Source organism: Lycorma delicatula, chromosome 4 (assembly GCF_047948215.1).
Source record: "Lycorma delicatula isolate Av1 chromosome 4, ASM4794821v1, whole genome shotgun sequence".
In the NCBI taxonomy this organism is placed as follows: domain Eukaryota; kingdom Metazoa; phylum Arthropoda; class Insecta; order Hemiptera; family Fulgoridae; genus Lycorma; species Lycorma delicatula.
In genome coordinates this window covers 186,949,017-186,971,151 of record NC_134458.1, presented here as the reverse complement: position 1 = coordinate 186,971,151, position 22,135 = coordinate 186,949,017, and the positions used below count along the sequence as shown (strand labels likewise).

The window sequence follows — 22,135 nt, the reverse complement described above, 5'->3', positions numbered from 1 at the left end:
AATCAATAAAACATGCTCTATTGTATTTATTTTTTTGTACACACTGATCATTTTTCAACACTATTATACTTATAAAAAACTAGTTTTATAGTTACTGTTTTTCCATACACTGTTAAATTTGTCATGACTTGATATTATTTTTTAATTTATTTTATTTATCAACTATAACAAAAGCACTAGAAACAATAGACATAAATGATAAAATAACTGATACTTAAATTTAAAAATTAGAAACAATACTGTGGAAATATTCTGAATAATAAGAAAAGTATGCTGGGCTAAATGTATTTCAAATATAAATATGTCAATGCATTTCAACGAATGAAGATGAATTGTGCAATGAAAATTTGACCAATGAATTACTACTACTGAATGGGTATTTGATGACAATAATGATAATACCAGCAGTGTTACTGGCAAGGAAAGCAGTGCCAGTTACAAAAATCTTAATTTTTTTTTTACTTAAAATCCTTAAGAATTGAATCAGCTAATGTCTGCAGTACACTCAAGTTATATTATGTGGGATATATGTTTTACAGGTGCCTCTGCACCAAACTATAATTTATTATTACAATTTGCTGTAATGGCCAGCAAGGTTTGAAATGACCAGCCAACTGAATTGATCATGTTAAGATCCACACATTCCTTAAAGGTAAGTTTTTTTTTGGGAAACTCAGACAGTTATATTAAATTTTCTTTATTTTTTTTTCTATTTGGCTGTCTATGTGATTTTAAAGCTCAAGCAGCAAAATAAATAAAATCCATTTTAATCCTTTCTTCTACAAATGATCTGAGTTTTACCTAGATGGCCACGGATCTATACTACGAATATGAGGGCAACAGAATTATTGCATCCTGTGGGTTTGGTATGGACAGCTTAGTTTACATATATGTTTAAGGCTTCCTAACATGATGAGTTCTAAAAAAAAACTTAAAAAAATATAAATATATAAAATAGCAATAAAAAAGCTTTAACTGATGTTGAGATACTTAAAAGGTAAATATCTCCTAATACATATAAAACCATACATAATTTTTCCAGATCTGAATAATCACAAGCTTCTAATACTGTATCATGCACAAAAATCATTAAATAATAATCATTTAATGATTTATTATTATTCATATTCTCAAACAGACTTCAGTCTTTTCTTTTGTTTCTTAACACATTAAATACACCTAAAAATATTCAATATTCCAGTGTTCAATTTACTCTACTCATTAATTCTACTGTTTGCTTTATAATATTCACTAAGTTAAACAAAATATCTAACCATATGAATCCACTACAATTTAGAAACTAGCAGTTTACAAAATCAAATATAGTATAAGTAAATTACATTTAATTCATTTTAAAGTAAAGAATAAAGTTATGAGTAAAATCACATCAGAACTCTTTCTAGTTCCCAAACTCATAGATAAGAATAAGCATCTTTTACAACAGATGGATTAGGTGACAAGTCATTCATTAAGACAAAAAAATGTTCGATCCAATTTGAAGTGGAGACTTTGACCCTCAGATTAGTAAAACTATTTTTCTACTGGGTTATGCTGACCTTCTACTACAAACTACTTATACACTAGTTAAATTTTTGATTAAGTCTTACCACATCTTCGTAAAGGAATTCCATCATATACAACATTACTGACTAACCGTACTTTTTTTTCATCTGGCTTTATAATTAATGAATCTTTTTCAGCTTCGGTAAGATCTCTGAAAGAATAATCAATTGGTAAACCTAATTAGTAAACAATGTTTACCATACATAAATACAAAAAATAAATAAATAAATTCTTTCAAGTTTCTCAAATGTTACACAGTTAAATATTTGTTATTTTATTTGAATAAAAATCTTTGTTTAATGGGAAAACAAGTAGATATCAGACTTGTAATTAATTATGTAACATATATACACCACAACAATTCTTCTTACATCACAATGAAATTGTTATTAAACCAAAAAAAGAAGAAAAGGTTTTAAGTAAAAAATCTATTTTAACAAGATGATGAAGTGAAAACATTATCCACAAAGTTAGTCAATAAAATAATAAAAACATCACTAATACAAAAAAAAATTAAAAAGACATTTTGGACAAGTTGTTTACCAAACTACTTTTTACTGGAAGATTTGTACATATATATACTTACTTTACTTTCACTGGCTTGAATAAGGAAAATATTAATATTAAGGAAAATCATCACTTGATTGCCAATGAAATAACAAAAGAAGTTCAAATTTATGAAATTTCATGTTACTTGATACCGAGCAAAATCCACAACATGTGTTTCATTTCAGCAACTTGTACCACAATTGCCAAGTAAGAGAAAAAAGAAAAGTTTTTTAACATTCAGGAGCTTTTGGATCAATTAAATGGTGAAACTTTAAAGAAATGTTAAAAGTGATGAATATATATATATATTTTTTTTATGAGGTGGAAACTCATCACATCAATCGAAAAATCATTTCCACGACCAAAAACTGTAGGGCAGATAAGTGAGCCAGGAATTCATAGTGCTGCACAATTCACCTGCACACACAACATCCTTATCAATAAATTAGTGGCAAAGTATTAAAAAAAAAAAAAAAACATTTTTCCTAAGACTTCCTATTCCCCTCAATTTGTTTCTATGAACTTTCCCTTATTTATTTACACTAACATTACCACTGAAAAGCCACCATTTTCAAACAATAGAATAGGTCAAAGAATATTTGTTATAGAACTTACAGACTTGTACATAACTTATGCAAGATATGCCAAAAATAACAAATTATCAACTAATTTTATTTTTTTTTAGGTTGTTACAAGGAGCCCTTATATTTTCATACCCCAACACAGCACCTTCAACTTAATTCATGAAAATTAATCCTCTCTCCAAAGATGAATTGAAGTATCAAAGATATTGTAAAATTTCAATCCACAGAAAACAACCCTTGAACCGTATTCATCAGATGATATTTCTAAAACACTTATATTATGAAGTTCCAGGATATTATATTTGGCTTAACAATAAATCTTCTAGAAAAGATCATGGACAAGACGTTGAAGGCCATCCTGAGATCAAAAAGGATTCAGCATTTGCTAATGTTTACACTATTCAACCTAATCAAACTGATTGTTTTCACTTGAGGATGTTATTACATCATGTTCAAGGCCAGACTTCATTTAAAAGCTTGAAGACCATTAACGGTTTCATTTCTACTACTTTCAAAGCTGTCTGGCAAGCTGGAAAATGATGACTGTTGGAAAGACACTTTTGCTGATGCCACCATATCACAATCAGTCTAAAAGATGAGAAATTTGTTAACTATGATTTTAATTTTGTCAACGATCTGAGCCTATTATTTTATGGGAAATGTTTAAAACAGATTTTTGTGATGATATTCTCCATCGAGAACGCAATCAATGTAACTTGGAATAAATGTAATCAGAAAATTTTTTTCTATTTTAATCAAGATCTGATTAAAATAGAAGATAAAATTATCTGTCTTTTTGAAAAATATTTGATATACTCAAGTACTCTTAATACGTGATATACTTACTAGTACACACAATAGACCAAGATTTTCACCTCATACACTGAAATAAAAGTTGGTTCTCAAATTACACTGTTACGAAACCTTCAACCTCTCAATCTGTGTAATAGTACCAGATTACAGATTAAGCTATGCATAACAATATCATTGAAACTATAATTCTTACTGAGCCAGTAACAAGAGAAATTGCATTTATTCCTTGAATCCCTAAGATCCCTACAGATCTAATATTTTTATTTAATCATCTACAATTCCGTCAGAGTTTTTTTTTTCCTATTACTAATGACAATAAAAAAGAAGTACATGATAGGACTTCTTCTACTGGTACATTTCATTGTTTAAAAAATCTACAAACTTGTTAAATCTTATGCTGATGGACAAAAACTTTTGTATTATTTGAACAGATACAGTTAGAAATTATTTCAGTAAAAAATGTATAATGTTTATTGTCATGCAGAGTATAGATTAATATTTATATTATTTAATTTGATTCACTCTATGTTGTTTACAGAGGCATTATTTATGTGTTTATGTGGTCTTTATGTAACAATGTGAGAGTTGAATTCATGTAACAAATAATGAGATAATGTATTAATTAGATTTGTAATTACTTATCTGTTATTAAGCTTTTTTAATGATATACATCATGCTCTTTTCCTGAAAAAAGTTATTATTTTTTAAATGTCTTTAGTAACTAGCATTTGTTGTAAAAGATTTACTGTTTACTGTCACAGGTGTCACGAATGCTTTTTAAACTTTTTACTCTGATTTATGGGATGTCATATTTTAACACACTGCAATTGCCTAATGTTTGTATTTGTTTATAATTGAAGAGAAGGCATTAACATAATACACAAAACAGGATGCGATATCAAGTAAGAAAATATGCAGTGATGTATTTTTTCAGATTTTAATTTTAATTTTATTCTCAATAAATAAATAATACAATTAAATATAATTAAATATTCAGCTTATTTGCTTCTTTGATGTATTATGCTAATTTGGCTGAAAAGTTTTGGATTATTTTAACAAATTAGTACGTAATTTATATTTTTAAGAAATATTGTCTAATACGAAGTTTGGCTAACAAATTTTGCACACTAGTGTGCTATACAGAGGCAAAAGGTACTATTGAGTTGGTCATGGCAGCATATGATAACTAAAATCCCCCTCTACAAACTTGCTATAATCCATCGAAATCCGTTTACTGGTTTGTTTTCAGTAGCAATTAAAATGAAGTCGGGTATGGTCAATATAATTTCTCAGAAACGCCACCATGCGGGACTACAGATATATTATATATATAATTTTTATTTTCAGACTCCAACTGGGGATCCTAGAACTTAACCAACTGAAAACTGAAGAAGGAACCCCGTTCAAATCTGGCCCAGAAATGGGACAAAGGTAAGTACATAACCGCGATTGCACACTGGCCACAAAGTGACCCAAATAGCAAGTGAACGCTGTTTTTGGCATATTAAAGCTTGAAGCGATGCGCAATGTTACAACCCCAGTATGTACCCGAAAGAAAAAAAATAATAATATACACCGAGCTACACACAACTCCACTCACGGGACAGTTTGTGGCAACCCCCGTGCCTAGGGAAACTATTGCCTTTTCCCTTCTTATCCTACAAAACAAAATGAAACTTTTTTTTTTGTGTATGTTTGTTTCTATGTTTCAGATTTCACAGCAAACACAACATAGGCAATTGACGTTGGCCACACAGTCCCCCCAACCACTTCCCGGACACATGTGTGTCCGGATAATTTAATTATTTTTATGTAAGAACTCCACTTCTTACTACTTCAAACATCAAGGCAATCGCCGCTCCCAAACTGCGACCGCAAAATTTAATCCCATTACTTCCTTACTTCCTTTTACCTTTCAAGAAAGAAGAAGAGGGAACGAACCTAGCAGCCACCGGCCACAGTCCGAAGAAAGAAGAAACCTCACTTTCCCCCGTTCTGCCCTTCCGGGCCACAGGACTTTCTAAAGTTAGTGGCGTGTAATTTGATTACTGTCAACTCACAGAAAGTGCGGGCCAAAGAAAGAAGACCCACAACACAACTCACTGCCACGGACTGGAGTCCGATAGAAGAGCCCAGCAGAGAAACAGCACAAAGGGTAGCCACAAAAGATGAAGATTTACAATCCTCTTACCCACCATCCTCAAAACTTACAATTTAATTCAATCAGCACATGCGACTACCTCTGGAGATGGGGGCGCATTGCCAAATTAACTAGGGCACCAATAGGCATATTCCTGTTAGCCTGAAAGGCGTTAGCACCAAAAGGACTTCAGCAGAAGGACTGAAGGCAAATCACGCCGGGAGTACAAGGCTCAAAAGCTTAGTCTCCCACGGTCAGACCCAGTAAATAATTTTCACACTGGTCCATACGGATAGGAATGCAAATCACCAAATCCGTCTATAAATAAAACTTAAAATTTATAACTGCCACTAAATAACCCATGAAACCCGCCCGATAATAGAAAGATACAGCAGCAAGGGACATTGTCCAGGCTCTACGATTTGTAGGGAGAAATATTGAAACTCCCGCCATTCTTGTGTTCCATTCCAATACACTTAAAACAGCACACAGTGATCGAATTTTTAACAACAGAAAATGTGAATCCTACAAATATTTGTCATCATTTAAAAGTGGTTTACAGTAGTGAAACTGTTGACAGGAGTACTGTAAATAGATGGGCGTTGAAATTTCACACATGTGAAGCTGGTAAAGCAATAATTGAGGATGCACCTCGCAGCGGACGACTAGTTTCTGTGACTGATGAGAAACATCGAAACAAGGTAGACAATTTGCTTCAAAGTGACCAGCGAATCACCCAGCAACGCATCACTATTCAGTTATACATACCTAAAGAACAAGTAGGCCATATTATTGAGCAATTGGGTTACCGTAAAATCTGTGCACTATGGGTACCACACAAACTCTCTAATGGCTCTCTGCAAGCTGAAGTTTGAGCCTATTCCGGATCTGCCATATTTGCCGAATTTGGTACCATGTGATTACCACTTCTTCCCTCATCTGAAGAGGGATCTCAAAGGTAATCATTACACCACCAACGATGAGGTAAAAGAAGCTGTGGCCACTTGGATCTGAGAAAGACCGCCAGAATTTTTCAAGCGACAGAATGCAAAAACTTGTCACACATTAGGAAAAGTTTATCAGTGTAAACGGGGATTATATAGAAAAATAAATACTACATTTTGTAGCTAAGCTATTGAACTTTTATTCATTTTTTATTTCATTCCAATATCTCTTTTCATTCCCATGTTACACACATATAAGCAAAATTTATCAGCCGAGCCTCATATCTTAGGCTGAGTTAATTTTTAAATTTTCTAATTTGACTGCAATCCATGCTGCTGCTCATGTTTTTGTTTTTTTTTACATGGATGATTTTATTTCTTATTTCATGGGAAATTTAAGAACAGTGATCATCATAATACACCATGAAGACACTGAATTCTTGTACCAATTAAAGAGATAAAGAATTATTGAAATTAGTAATTTCTTATTTTATCCTTAATAAGCCTTGTTTAACAATAAATTTTATGCTCTTTTGTTCAAAAATATTTTATTTTTTTAATGCTGTTAATAATTCACATTAGTTACAAAACTTTTATGGCACCAAGAAAGTTTAAATTTTTCAACACAAATGAATTTTTACTGAACATTAACAATGTTAAAAAACAGCAGTGGAACAAACAATTAGCTTCACAAGGGAAAAATAAAAAGTCATGATCAGCCAGGTAGATGATTTAAAACATGAAAAAATAAAATATAAGAAGGAAAGATGGAGAAGAGAAGAGACTGCAGAAAATTGAATGATGAATTAAGAAGAGTAATAAAAATAGAAAAGAGGAAATGGCTTACAGATGATGAGATATCGATTTAGAATGAAAAGGATAGTATAAGCAAATGTATAAAAAAGTAAACATAATATGGGATCAGTGAAGGAAATGTCTAGGCACTACAGAAATTTCCAATAGAAATTATAGTTTTATACACAGAGGAAAATATACTTAAAAAGTGGAAGGAATATAAGTAGGAACTGTACCAATCTAACCCAAAGTCAAGTGATGTTCCCAACGATTATGTTGAAATAAAAGAAGATAAAACAGGAGCAGTAATACTAAAATTGAAAGTTATACAAGCAACAAAAAATGAAGAATGGAAAAATTGCAGAAACATAGGAACTGCCAATAATGTGATTTGACCAGAAGACTTTTTTTACTATAACCATGATTCTTCCACCCCAAAAAACATAGTGATAACAGGTTTAATTACAAGTAGTAAAATTAAACTAGTTTAATTTTGCAATTAACAAAGTTTCTTCCGTAAAATCTAAAGAGAAGATGTAACAGAAATATGAAGTGCATAGTATAAAATAATTGGTGTGCAATGGATGCAATTGGGTTAAAAAAAGAACTATTGGTGACTTTTATAAAAATTAGAAGACACTATGATACAAAATGGAATGAAAATGAATGACAGGACAGCAAGAGCAATGAGAATAGAAGACACTGTGTAAAAAAATATCTAAACAAGTAAAACAGTATAAATATTTAGGTAATGTTAACAATGAGAGAGATTGCAAAATTGAAAAAAAAATAAATAAAACAAGAATAGCAATGGTTAAAAACATTTAACAAAAAGAGAAATCTGCTTAGATGGAGTTGAAGAAGCATCTTATGACATGTTACATTTGGAGTTTACTTCAATACGAATTTGGACACTAAGAAAAAGTTGGAAACTTGGACACTAAGAAAAAGAAAGGCTAGAGGAAATCGAAATGCAGACATAGAAAAAATTAAATGTACAAAGTGAATCAATATAGAACAAGAATTAGTATTTAAATTTCCTAAGTTAATTTCCATGATTGCACGTTTACCATATATGCTTATGAAGGTGATTTTACTAGTATTATTTCTGTTCAAATCTCAAATGACTGGTTTTCATACGGTATATCCACCAGATGATGAAATTCAGATTACAAACATCAAGGTAATGTATTTACTTTAGTAATTTCTTTATTACATATAAATATATATATATATATATATATATCTTTGTGAAAATTCAAATAATTCATCAACATACTGACCAGTGCCAAATAACCTAAAACAACAACAAAATAATCACCAAACACAGTAATATTTTCTAAATTTTTAGTTTTTATTTATTTTTTATTTTTGCTTGATGTAATTTTGGAATCTCAATATTCCAAAATATGTTTACAGATTTAATTAGCGTAGTGATGAATTGTTTGAATTTTCAAAAAAAAAACAGTATATATATTTAAAACAACAACAAAGTAAACCACCAAACACTATAACAGAACCTAAATAACTAATACCAAAAGTTGACTATCGTAGGATCCCACATCAGTCAGAAAAAAATTCCAAAGTTACATCAAACAAAAACAAAACAATAAATAAATAAAAATTAAAAACTTAGAAAACATTACTGTTTGGTGGTAATTTTGTTGTTTTAGGTTACTTTACATAGTGGACAGTATGTTGAATTTTTTTTAAATGTATTGACCGCTGTGCTAATTAAATTCAAAAAATAAATTAACAACCAAAACACAGTAAGAGAAAAACCTTAAAATAATAAATAGCACAACTCCACTGCATTTTGTTATTACAAATTTTTTGGTTATTAGTGTATTTATGTTGTTTAAATTTAAGTTTTATTTTTTGTTATTTTTTTGAAGTAATTTATAGAATTGTGTACGATTAATGATGTGCGATCCCACAAAAGTTGACTATCAGTATAAGTTTTTTTAGGTTTTTCTGTTGCTGTGTTTTAGTGGTTATTTTTTGAAAAAAAAAATATATATATATACATATATAATATAATAATAATAAATACACAATTATTTACAAGTATTTGTAAAAATAAGACAGTGGATTAGGCCTACTGGGGATAGCACTATAAAAATAAAACGCACCAATTACTGTACCTCAAGGATGGTGTGGAAACAGCTACCAAAAATATCTACTTATTCAACTGCATTATCATACTCTACCATTCACATGTTATATATCAAATGTACTGTTTAGGTTCTTAAAGGTAGATCAACTCTAATACAAAATAAATAAGAAAAATGTATATATATCAGCTTATAATCTTAAAAATTCTTCAACAATTCAAGTCTACAAAATTATTTTAGATTTAAAATTTAATAATCACAAACCTAACAAACTACACAAACATTTTAAAGAATATTAAAATAAAACAAAATGATTCACGACATACCTTCCTTCGCATATTATGAGTGGCTCTTGATCGTTATCGCTACCGCTTTCATCACCATCAACACGTTTCCTCTTTATGGCAATATTTTCGACAGGTGATTCTTGAGATGTACTTGGCCTATTTGTAGATACTTCAGACACTTCAGAGTTGCCATCAGAATTAACAGTTCTGTACCACATTGATAAAACATAGCGATGAAGAAGTGAACGATGGCAAAATGATGATAAAGACTGACAATAAATATAATTACTGATCACATACACTTTATCTATTTTTTTAACAGTACATACTGAAAACAATTTGGAATTATACACTAATTTCAACATGTCAAAATAGTTTCATATAATTAAACACTTATACACTAATTTGGAAACATTATACATTATAAAATATCATGCTAAATATGAAATATCTTCAACATCTGACTATTAAATATAAAGAGTATTAATATTATCAACTGAAGTTCAATGAAATATTCTTTACATACCGAGCAGAATCACTTTTTTCAGCATCAGAATTAATTTTTAAAGAAGCAATATTTGCTTCTTTAGTTTTCACTCCAATAAAAAATGACCTGTAAAATGTTCATCAAATTGAATATTAATACAATTCAAAACATTTAAAAATTAAAGCAATATTAAAAACCACCAAGAAATAGACGTCATATATTTTACAGACACAAAGCAATTAAAGTACAATACACCTATTAAATATTTCAATGATAACCCCTATGGCAACAAATCATTCTGAGTTCTTAAAATAATCTAATGTCACACCAATCTGTTTACTTTTATATTAGATATATACACTCTTGATTTATGTACACTACCTTTATTTTCAAAAAACAAAAACAAATTATGAACATGTTAAGAATCCTACTCCACCCAAATCAAAAATTTATACAATAGTAAAAATGTATTAATTTGAAAAGATTAATTTTTTTCTCAGAAGAGGATACAGTCTCTCTATGGGCTGATCACCTCCAATGATTTCTTCTCTCCTCTTTATCCCATATTCCTTTTCTTCTTTGGACGATTCCCATGGGAATTAAATCAGCCACCTCATGATTCCATTTATAATGCCACCTTGGTATCTTCAAGTGATAGCCAGAAGGCAGCCACTTCTTAGTTGGAGCTTGTGTGAAACTGTCAACAGAATTGATTTCTGATGAAGTGATAGCACAAAAACCAAACTATTAGCAGATGTGCCCAATCACAGAAAACAGGTTTCTTTCATCATAGCAGTTAAACAAGATACATATTAATTCAATAAAAGGTTACATCATGTTACTTCCAATTTTACTAATTTAATTTTCTTTTTCTTGCAAAATACGAGGACTCAATATTTCAGACTCAAAAACAGGCTTTTGACAATATTGCTAAGACAAACTACTTGCTGTGCCACAATCATTCATATAAAATGGCTACAACAATCTATATTATTACATTCCATACCATTCAGTTCTGGTACTACAATAGCACAAAACCTGTCATCATCTCATTTCTACCATCACTGGCAAGTTACACAACATGATTAACCTTTTTAAAAGTAAAAAGGCAAAATTCCACAGATATTCATCAATAGTTGTGTTTTATCATAATAATGTTATGAATAGCAGCATTTTGAGTGATGATTAATACAGATAGCAACAAAAAGATGATATTGATAAAATCAAGGGGGGGAAAGGGGACCACTCACCCACAAATGATGAACTTGTTCAAATAATTGAACAAATCATGTGATAAGCATCATTTCATGCTTACAGGATTTTAATTTTATAGGATTTAATTACTGAATTCACGTGCATATGTACTTAATATGTTGGTGTTCAGAGATCTATAAGTAAATTCCATTCTGATTCATGCTCTGGAAATATATAACAGTTTTTGTTAAAATGGGGAAAAATGGGAATTTCTCAATTACCATTCTGTGTATTATTATATTCTTGTTTTATTTTATACATTTCATTTATTGCATAAGATAATGCCATACTTAGAAAGAAGAGATTTGAAGAAAGGTAAGATTTACTAGTGACGAATAAATTTTACACAAAATTTGTTAGTGAACATAATTTTTAATCCCATTCTTAAACCTTTAACCACATGAAAAATCAATGCTTCAAGTACTAGTTTTTTCTCTGATAATTTGAAGCCTGCAGAAGCTGTTCCAATTTGTGGCTATCAATCAATAAATCTGTTTCCTGTAGTGCCTGAGTTGACAAAGGTCCAATATTTCAAACAAGTGGTTTGTTATTTTTATAATAATTTTTTTTTTTCAATTTCCAATTCAGCTTTTGTCACAGGGAATTGACTAAAAGCATGATTTCAGTTGATTTCATTTATTGATTGTGATGCTTTATGTACACCTGACACGATTTTCATTATTAAATAAAGGTAATGAAGAGCAATAAAAACATACAATACTCAAAACAATTGTAAAGATGTTAACTATTCACAATGATACAACTTATACAGTTACTCTCTGTAAGTACAAGGTCTGTTCAGAAAATAACCGAACATTTTTAATTATACAACAACAGAAATATTTAGTAACCTGCATTTGGCAGTGTTATGTTCCACATAACCCCCTCTGTAACCATATGTTTTTGGATTGTTGACATCTTGTTTATTTTTCATGTTATTGTTATTTGGGTGCAAGTGTTAGTAGCAATTTTTGTTGTGCAATTTGCAGGAGTAACGATACAACATAAAATTTTGCATGGAACTGAGGAAAACTTTCACAGAAATATTTCAATAAGCTTATGTAGATGATGCTCTGGGTCATACACAATGTTACTAATGGTTTTCACCACTCAGAAACAGGCACTTACATTCAGAAAATCAACGATCTGGTGCGCAAATCACAGACTGACTGTCAGAGAACTTGCAGAAGAGGTTAGCATCTCAATTGGATCATGCCATGACATTTTGACTGTAAAACTGAACATGCATCAAGTTCCAGCAAAGTTTATTCCTCAATTGATGATCAAACAGCAGAAAGAACATTAAGTGGACGTTTGTCGGCAACTTCTTGAACAAGCTAATGACAATGAAACATTCATGCAAAGGTTCATAACAGGAGACTAAAGCTGGGTTTACAGCTGTGACACTGAGAAAAAAGTACAATCATCAGAATGGATTGGCAAAGGATCTCTACTCCCCAAGAAAGCATGCCAGTCTCAATCCAATGTCAAAGTGATGCTCTCAGATTTTTTTCTGATTTTAATGTAATTGTTTTTTTCAACTGAAACAGTGAACCTTGAATACTACCAAGGCGTTTTACAACAGTTATGTGAAAAAATCCACAAAAAAAAAACAGAGTTGTGGCGAGACAACTCATGGTTTCTTCACCATGACAATGTGCCCACACACACAGCTTTGTCAATTCATCAGTTTTGTACCAAAGATCAGATGACTGTCCTCCTTCAGCCTCCCTACTCACAAGACCTGGCCCTTGTGATTTTTTTTCTTTTTTCCGAAATTAAAATCTGTGATGAAAGGATGGTATTTTGAGACTATTGATGACATTAAAGCAAATTTATCACAGGCCTTAAAGGCAATTTCAAATGAAGCTATCCAAGACTGCTTCACAAAGTGGAAACACCGCTAGGAAAAGTGTGTGAATAGGAGAAGGGAGTACTTTGATGGGGACAAGGACCAATAATCGTTAAAATTAATAATAAAGTTTGGTTATTTTCTGACCAGACCTCATAGAGAATTGTCTGAGAATTTGAGCAGTTCAATATGAGAAGGAAAATAAATTGCTAAATTAAAAATTTCAACTGTTTCTTTTCAAATTTAATTAACACATAATTTACTCAATGTTTTATGTACTTGAATATTTAATGGTAAAATTGATGAATAATCTAGAAGTATGTGGGATTACACTTTGTTTTAAAGAAGCCAATGGATATCAATAGTATTGCACTGTAACTATTCCAAGTCATATCTTACTGGCAGAAGGTAATTTATCAATGTGGTAAAGATTTATCTAATGTAGGAATTGTCAATAATGGTGTTCCAAAGGTCAATATAAGATCCATTATTTTTAGGTAGTGTGCAAATAGTTCCCTGATGTGGATCTTGGGACCAATTTGATAATCTTTTTTTTTAACTGATGAATTAATTCCCCACAGAAGCTTACAAAGAAGCTTGTACATGGTAATATGAAGATGGAAATTTATAGCATATGAAAGATGTCATGCCTGACCAGGATATGAACCCAGGACCTCTGGATGAAATGCCAAGACACACCACTCCACTATGGAGATCAGCGGATTATAATCAGTAATTGATCAATTTTTCCAAGCACTTTTCAGGCTGCTTCCATGTTCACTGTACTCATAATGGACACTGAGGTAAGTTATCACATAGATCAAATAAAAATAAATAAGGCTGCTGGTGATGGGGAGGGATTAATGCAAAAATTATTAAGATTATCTGGCAACATATTAAATCTCTCTATTAACATAAATGTAATAAATTTTAGTGCAGAACTTGGAGAATTCCTGGATTCATTTAAATCTGCTAGTTACACTTCTTTAAAAAAAAATAAGAAAATAGAGATAATATCGAAACTATACATTGATCTTGCTGCTCCCAGTTTTGCATAAAATCCTTTCTTAACCATTACAAATCTTTTTTTACTAATTACCAGTATGATTTTTAGATCTGGAAAGGATACCCAGGATGTTCTTTTGGAATTATGAAGTTTTAGGATTACTGTTAGTTGATATAATTAAAGCATTTGATTGATAAGATCAACCATTGTGTACTACTTTAAAGTCTATTTGATGCAGAAATAAGAAGAATTGCTCATGAATGATTTAATAATATCTGTATGGTGAAACACAGAGATTGAACTTTCACTCATGTGTCAGCCAGCCTTGCATATGGTTCTATAGGGACTATAGGGAGTTCTATAGGATCTGGTAATAGGAAAGATAGTGTTTTTACTTTATATTAATAACTTGTATCAAGGAAATTTTGAAGCCATCTAGTGGCATTTCCAGACAATATTATATTATGCAATTAAGTACTCTGAGCAGATGAACTGAAGAAAATGGAAAAAGACTTAAATAGATTAAGATTTTAGTTTAATTTGAATAGTATGTAAATTAAGTCATACGTAACAGTACAAATCTTATGATATTTAGTCTAAAGATGCCAAATTGAACCTAGACCTTTAAACTATAAATATTATAATTCTGTTGTGCAAGAGAGCAATCAGATTTTGTAATATTTACATAAACATACAACAAATTAAACTAAAACACTTAGATATAACCATGGTCCACCAACTTCCTGCACTGATCACAATAAAAATATAAAAACATGCATATTAAAAACATTAAGATTATTCTATTATTTTCACTTTACTGTCCATTTACTCTTTAAAGCTAATTTATTCTGATTTATGAAATTTCAGATTTCAGTACTCCATTAACAGAAATTACAATTTTTTTTTTTAAACTGGTAATACAAATAATGGTAATATGAGTATGATTGTACATGGGAGAAAATTTAAGATCAACAGACAACATTTTGTAACCACAAACAAGAACTAAAGATTTCAGGTTTTACTATTATGTTGATCTAAAATAATTCAACGGATCACCAAATTTCATAAGAAAATTAAAATCAAAAGATTCATAAGTAAATTGAAGATATGGCTATTTGAAGTCATAAAAGTGGAGATGTCTTTGAAGCAGTTCAATTACAATATTTGTAATTCAGTATTTTTTATAAAATGTATGACATATAATTTAATTATATCTTTTTTTACCTAATTATGATTTACTGGAGTTCTTGTATCTGTAACAACTTCTTAAAGAATCTGATGAATAATTGAATATTACTTATCTACGCTAATATATTTTTATTTAATTATTGTTAGTTCTTTGTCAACATAATGGTCAGTTTTTATTAAACAGCACAAAAAATAAACAAATAATAATAATTTATTAAATTACTACTTCTGAATAACAACCGTACATTTTGTTACATTCCGTAAAAATAAAAAAGGTACAGAGAATCATTAGACTGAAGCCTAAAAATAGGTTGTTAATTAACAAGTATTTTATTTGTATATTTGTTCAGTTACTTCATATTTCTTATATATATATTTATATATTTAGAAATTATTATTTTAAAGTTTTTTAACCTGAATTATGCATAGATTTTTTTTCATTTCAATTATACCCTACAATATAAACTGTTGAAATATTTTAATAATGGATTTACTATATAAATCAGTTACTTATTCAAAAATACATTAATTTTTCAATAAAATTAACACAAATACTAATTGTTTAAAACATAACAGAATTCAATTGATGTTGAACTCTGATGAACTCTATGTTGAACTCTGAAATTTTATTGTTCCACAAACAAAATTTCCTGCTGAAAATATTTTGTTTTACAATCTTGAAGATAACGATGTTGTTCTTTATGCATAAATTATTAATCATTAAGCAAATACTCAATTAGAGTAAGAAAGTTATTGATAAGGAGAGAACAATGTTCGAACTGTTAGGGAACAACAAGGTATAACTCAGTTTTAAATAATTCAGTGTATATGAAAGTATTAGGTTATATAATAAAATATGAATTAGTTTGCATTATAAATATATTAACTGATAAAATACATTTATTTTGCACTTGTACAGTAATTTAAAATATTCATTTCAACTGAAAGTAATATTTACAATTGTCTTGATTTTTTGAACATGAAGACTATTATATTTATTCGGATACAGCTCATAGAAACTTTTTTATACTCAGAATGAGATGTTCTAACTTTTCCCTTATTCCAAGTCTACTCGAGTTCTGAACACATTGATCTGCTGGGCTGTTTGCTGTAGGGGCCCAGTCCCAAATAAGATCTGGAGCAAACATCAGGAATGTGGAAAAAACAGCAGCATGAAACTTTGTTGTTACATTAGTTTTTAATTTCAAATAACTTTCACAAAAATTATTGATATTCATATAATCTGGCTGTAGAACTGCGGAAAATAAGCAATCGACAACTTCTCGGAAATCTGCTGACAAATGGCAAGCAGACATTCTGCTCCGGCTTACAATTCACTCTCAACAATCTTCTTTTTTACTCCACCCTACTTTCCATGACTCGTACTGTTTCAAACAGGTTGAAAGCGTCCGCAGCGGAGAAACATTGTGTAATTTGTTCTATGTGCAGTGCACCATGTACAAGGAAAATAGCTTGAACGAGACGTAATCCCTACACAAATTACCTAATTTCAAGTCTGTGGCAACTGTGAATCTTGGTGATTCATCAATCTTCAATAATGACCACCACTGGACGTGCCCAGACACCTTCTCATGATTTTCTTATACCAGTTCTGCTAAACAAATGATAAGTAGCTTTTTAACTACAGAATACTTAAATTTATTCGCAACAATGGCATTTCTGTATTTTTTTTCATGGTTTCTGTTTTAGTGCATTCTCATCTGTACTCTTCACTTGCACTATTACTAACCTCTTCCACTTCACTTTGTAAAGACACTCATTTCTTCAAAAATCCTCCACCGCTATCTATACATATTTTTACGCATCCTTTGTACTTCTAAAATTTTCAACAAGCAATTTTTTTTATGGAACTATTAACATCAGTAATTGAACTCTGTTATATTTTAAATAAGTAGTATTTGTATTATTTATATTGAAAAATTAATGTATTTTCAAATAATTAACAGATTTACAAAGTAATCCTATTAATTTTAATTTTTTTTTGAAAATTACTTATAAAGAGTTACAAAAACATCAGGGGTCTTATATAAGTCGAATTAAACAGCAGTTCTAGCCCACTATGTAGTATGCGTTTAGACAGATCCCAATGTATATTTCTGTACTTAGGTAGATCAATTTGTTTTATAATTTGTATATTAGTACAGAGGAATATGGGTCTTTAAAAGATTGACTAAAAAAATAAATATATACATATCATTTTTTTTCCTTTGTGTTTGACAATTTTTTTTTAATAAAAGAAGTAATAACATTGTTAGTTATGTTTTATTTGTTATGTTAGTTTTGATAAGGGAGTAATTTATTTGGTTAAATTAAGTTTTGATTGAAGTTAGTGAAAGTAATGAGACTTTATGAGTTGTAATTTTACTTTTTCCCTTGTAAAATTGCAGGAGAAAGGAAACTGTAGAATAAATAAATTAGTTAATAAGATAAAAATTTTTCTCTTTGATGTTATGATTAACAATTTACCACTGATTGTATCTTAAACTAGTTTTGTATACCGATAACTTCATAACTGTACGTTCAGGTATTGAGAACCTTTATGAAATCAACTCCATGTTGATCTCCTATCAAATAATTACAATTGAAGATAATAGTAATAATTAGAACTGAGATAAGACTGGTTAACAGAAATTGATTACTGCATTACTGCTAAATGAAAATAAAAGTCCTTGCATGATACGTTTGAGAGAGATGATACAAAATGATCTGAATGAGATGAGATTTCTGGTATTTAATTCCACTCTAAACTGGAACTCTTGTGTGATATATGTATGTACCATGCTACACAAATATATATCTGTCTCAAAGTTCTTTTTCTACTGAGAAAAGTGCAGTCATATTAATCCTTGATACACTATTTATGACCAGTTTTGGTCTGTTTTTCAGTATCACATAAATTTCTGTAGTGGACTTACTTCAAATATTGATATACCAGAAAAAAAGGGTATTAGTATCATACCAAAGAAAAATGCGTCAAAGCACTCTAAAATTCTATTTGTATAACTTAAAATAATGACAATGGATTAGTTATAACAATAATCTCTTACTTGTAATAGGGTAATTTATTTATAATACATTTTTTTTTTTTTTTTGTCTTCAGTCATTTGACTGGTTTGATGCAGCTCTCCAAGATTCCCTATCTAGTGCTAGTCGTTTCATTTCAGTATACCCTCTACATCCTACATCCCCAACAATTTGTTTTACATACTCCAAACGTGGCCTGCCTACACAATTTTTCCCTTCTACCTGTCCTTCCAATATTAAAGCGACTATTCCAGGATGCCTTAGTATGTGGCCTATAAGTCTGTCTCTTCTTTTAACTATATTCTTCCAAATGCTTCTTTCTTCATCTATTTGCCGCAATACCTCTTCATTTGTCACTTTATCCACCCATCTGATTTTTAACATTCTCCTATAGCACCACATTTCAAAAGCTTCTAATCTTTTCTTCTCAGATACTCCGATTGTCCAAGTTTCACTTCCATATAAAGCGACACTCCAAACAAACACTTTCAAAAATCTTTTCCTGACATTTAAATTAATTTTTGATGTAAACAAATTATATTTCTTGCTGAAGGCTCGTTTAGCTTGTGCTATTCGGCATTTTATATCGCTCCTGCTTCGTCCATCTTTAGTAATTTTACTTCCCAAATAACAAAATTCTTCTACCTCCATAATCTTTTCTCCTCCTATTTTCACATTCAGGGGTCCATCTTTGTTATTTCTACTACATTTCATTACTTTTGTTTTGTTCTTGTTTATTTTCATGCGATAGTTCTTGCGTAGGACTTCATCTATGCCATTCATTGTTTCTTCTAAATCCTTTTTACTCTCGGCTAGAATTACTATATCATCAGCAAATCGTAGCATCTTTATCTTTTCACCTTGTACTGTTACTCCGAATCTAAATTGTTCTTTAATATCATTAACTGCTAGTTCCATGTAAAGATTAAAAAGTAACGGAGATAGGGAACATCCTTGTCGGACTCCCTTTCTTATTAGGGCTTCTTTCTTATGTTCTTCAATTGTTATTGTTGCTGTTTGGTTCCTGTACATGTTAGCAATTGTTCTTCTATCTCTGTATTTGAACCCTAATTTTTTTAAAATGCTGAACATTTTATTCCAATCTACGTTATCGAAAGCCTTTTCTAGGTCTATAAACGCCAAGTATGTTGGTTTGTTTTTCTTTAATCTTCCTTCTACTATTAATCTGAGGCCTAAAATTGCTTCCCTTGTCCCTATACTTTTCCTGAAACCAAATTGGTCTTCTCCTAACACTTCTTCCACTCTCCTCTCAATTCTTCTGTATAAAATTCTAGTTAAGATTTTTGATGCATGACTAGTTAAACTAATTGTTCTGTATTCTTCACATTTATCTGCCCCTGCTTTCTTTGGTATCATAACTATAAAACTTTTTTTGAAGTCTGACGGAAATTCCCCTTTTTCATAAATATTACACACCAGTTTGTATAATCTATCAATCGCTTCCTCACCTGCACTGCACAGTAATTCTACAGGTATTCCGTCTATTCCAGGAGCCTTTCTGCCATTTAAATCTTTTAATGCTCTCTTAAATTCAGATCTCAGTATTGTTTCTCCCATTTCATCCTCCTCAACTTCCTCTTCTTCCTCTATAACACCATTTTCTAATTCATTTCCTCCGTATAACTCTTCAATATATTCCACCCATCTATCGACTTTACCTTTCGTATTATATATTGGTGTACCATCTTTGTTTAACACATTATTAGATTTTAATTTATGTACCCCAAAATTTTCCTTAACTTTCCTGTATGCTCCGTCAATTTTACCAATGTTCATTTCTCTTTCCACTTCTGAACACTTTTCTTTAATCCACTCTTCTTTCGCCAGTTTGCATTTCCTATTTATAGCATTTCTTAATTGCCGATAGTTCCTTTTACTTTCTTCATCATTAGCATTCTTATATTTTCTACGTTCATCCATCAGCTGCAATATATCGTCTGAAACCCAAGGTTTTCTACCAGTTCTCTTTATTCCGCCTAAGTTTGCTTCAGCTGATTTAAGAATTTCCTTTTTAACATTCTCCCATTCTTCTTCTACATTTTCTACCATATCTTTTTTACTCAGACCTCTTGCGATGTCCTCCTCAAAAATCTTCTTTACCTCCTCTTCCTCAAGCTTCTCTAAATTCCACCGATTCATCTGACAACTTTTCTTCAGGTTTTTAAACCCCAATCTACATTTCATTATCACCAAATTATGGTCGCTATCAATGTCTGCTCCAGGGTAAGTTTTGCAGTCAACGAGTTGATTTCTAAATCTTTGCTTAACCATGATATAATCTATCTGATACCTTCCAGTATCGCCTGGCTTTTTCCAAGTGTATATTCTTCTATTATGATTTTTAAATTGGGTGTTGGCAATTACTAAATTATACTTCGTGCAAAATTCTATAAGTCGGTCCCCTCTTTCATTCCTTTTGCCCAGCCCATATTCACCCACTATATTTCCTTCCTTGCCTTTTCCAATGCTTGCATTCCAATCTCCAACTATTATTAAATTTTCATCTCCCTTTACGTGTTTAATTGCTTCATCAATCTCTTCGTATACACACTCTACCTCATCATCATCATGGGCGCTTGTAGGCATATAAACGTTAACAATCGTTGTCGGTTTAGGTTTTGATTTTATCCTTATTACAATGATTCTATCACTATGCGTTTTGAAATACTCCACTCTCCTCCCTATCTTCTTGTTCATCACGAAACCTACTCCTGCCTGCCCATTATTTGACGCTGAGTTAATTACTCTAAAATCACCTGACCAAAAGTCGCCTTCCTCTTCCCACCGAACCTCACTAATTCCTACTATATCCACATTCACCCTATCCATTTCCCTTTTTAAATTTTCTAGCCTACCAACCTTTTTTAAGCTTCTAACATTCCACGCTCCGACTCGTAGAATGTTATTTTTTAATTTTCTGGTGACCCCTTCCTTAGTAGTCCCCACCCGGAGATCCGAACGGGGGACTATTTTACCTCCGGAATATTTTACCAAGGAAGGCGCCTCCATTGTTGCTATGTGAAAATGCAGAGAGCCACATTTTCTTGGAAAAAAAGCAGCTGTAGTTTTCCATTGCTTTCAGCTGCGCAGTACTCAGAGGACTGAGTGATGTTGATACGGCCGTTTAAGTCATTGTGACTCACGCCCCTAACAACTACTGAAAGAGCTGCTGCCCTCTTTCAGGAATCATTCCTTAGTCTGGCTCTCAACAGATACCTCTCCGATATGGTTGCACCTTCGGTCCAGCTACTCTGTATCCCTGAGCACTCAAGCCCCCTCACCAACGGCAAGGTCTCATGATTCATAGAGGAGGTTATAATACATCTATTATACATCTATTATCTATAATAAGATTATAGATATATATTATTATTATAATACATCTATTATCTATAATAAGATTAATTCAAGGATGAATTCTCAGTAACTTAGAAAACATATGCATAATATACTGCATATCCTGAATTTGTCGAAGATTCAATTCAAAATCACA

General features: G+C 31.0%; 1 protein-coding gene across 3 annotated transcripts in view; it reads right to left on the bottom strand.

The window, feature by feature from the left end:
- DNAlig1 (DNA ligase 1) overlaps positions 1–22,135 on the bottom strand; it is a 117,332-nt gene that overhangs the window by 87,153 nt on the left and 8,044 nt on the right. Inside the window, exons 2-4 of one of the 3 annotated variants that reach the window (XM_075364862.1) lie at positions 10,316–10,402; positions 9,829–9,996; positions 1,608–1,714 (exon numbers count right to left, since the gene is read on the bottom strand). In XM_075364862.1, coding sequence (XP_075220977.1) covers positions 1,608–1,714; positions 9,829–9,996; positions 10,316–10,402 — 362 coding nt within the window. Of the gene's footprint in view, positions 1–1,607; positions 1,715–9,828; positions 10,229–10,315; positions 10,403–22,135 lie in introns of those variants that run through there. The other 2 variants (XM_075364861.1, XM_075364863.1) reach the window with 2 other exon arrangements.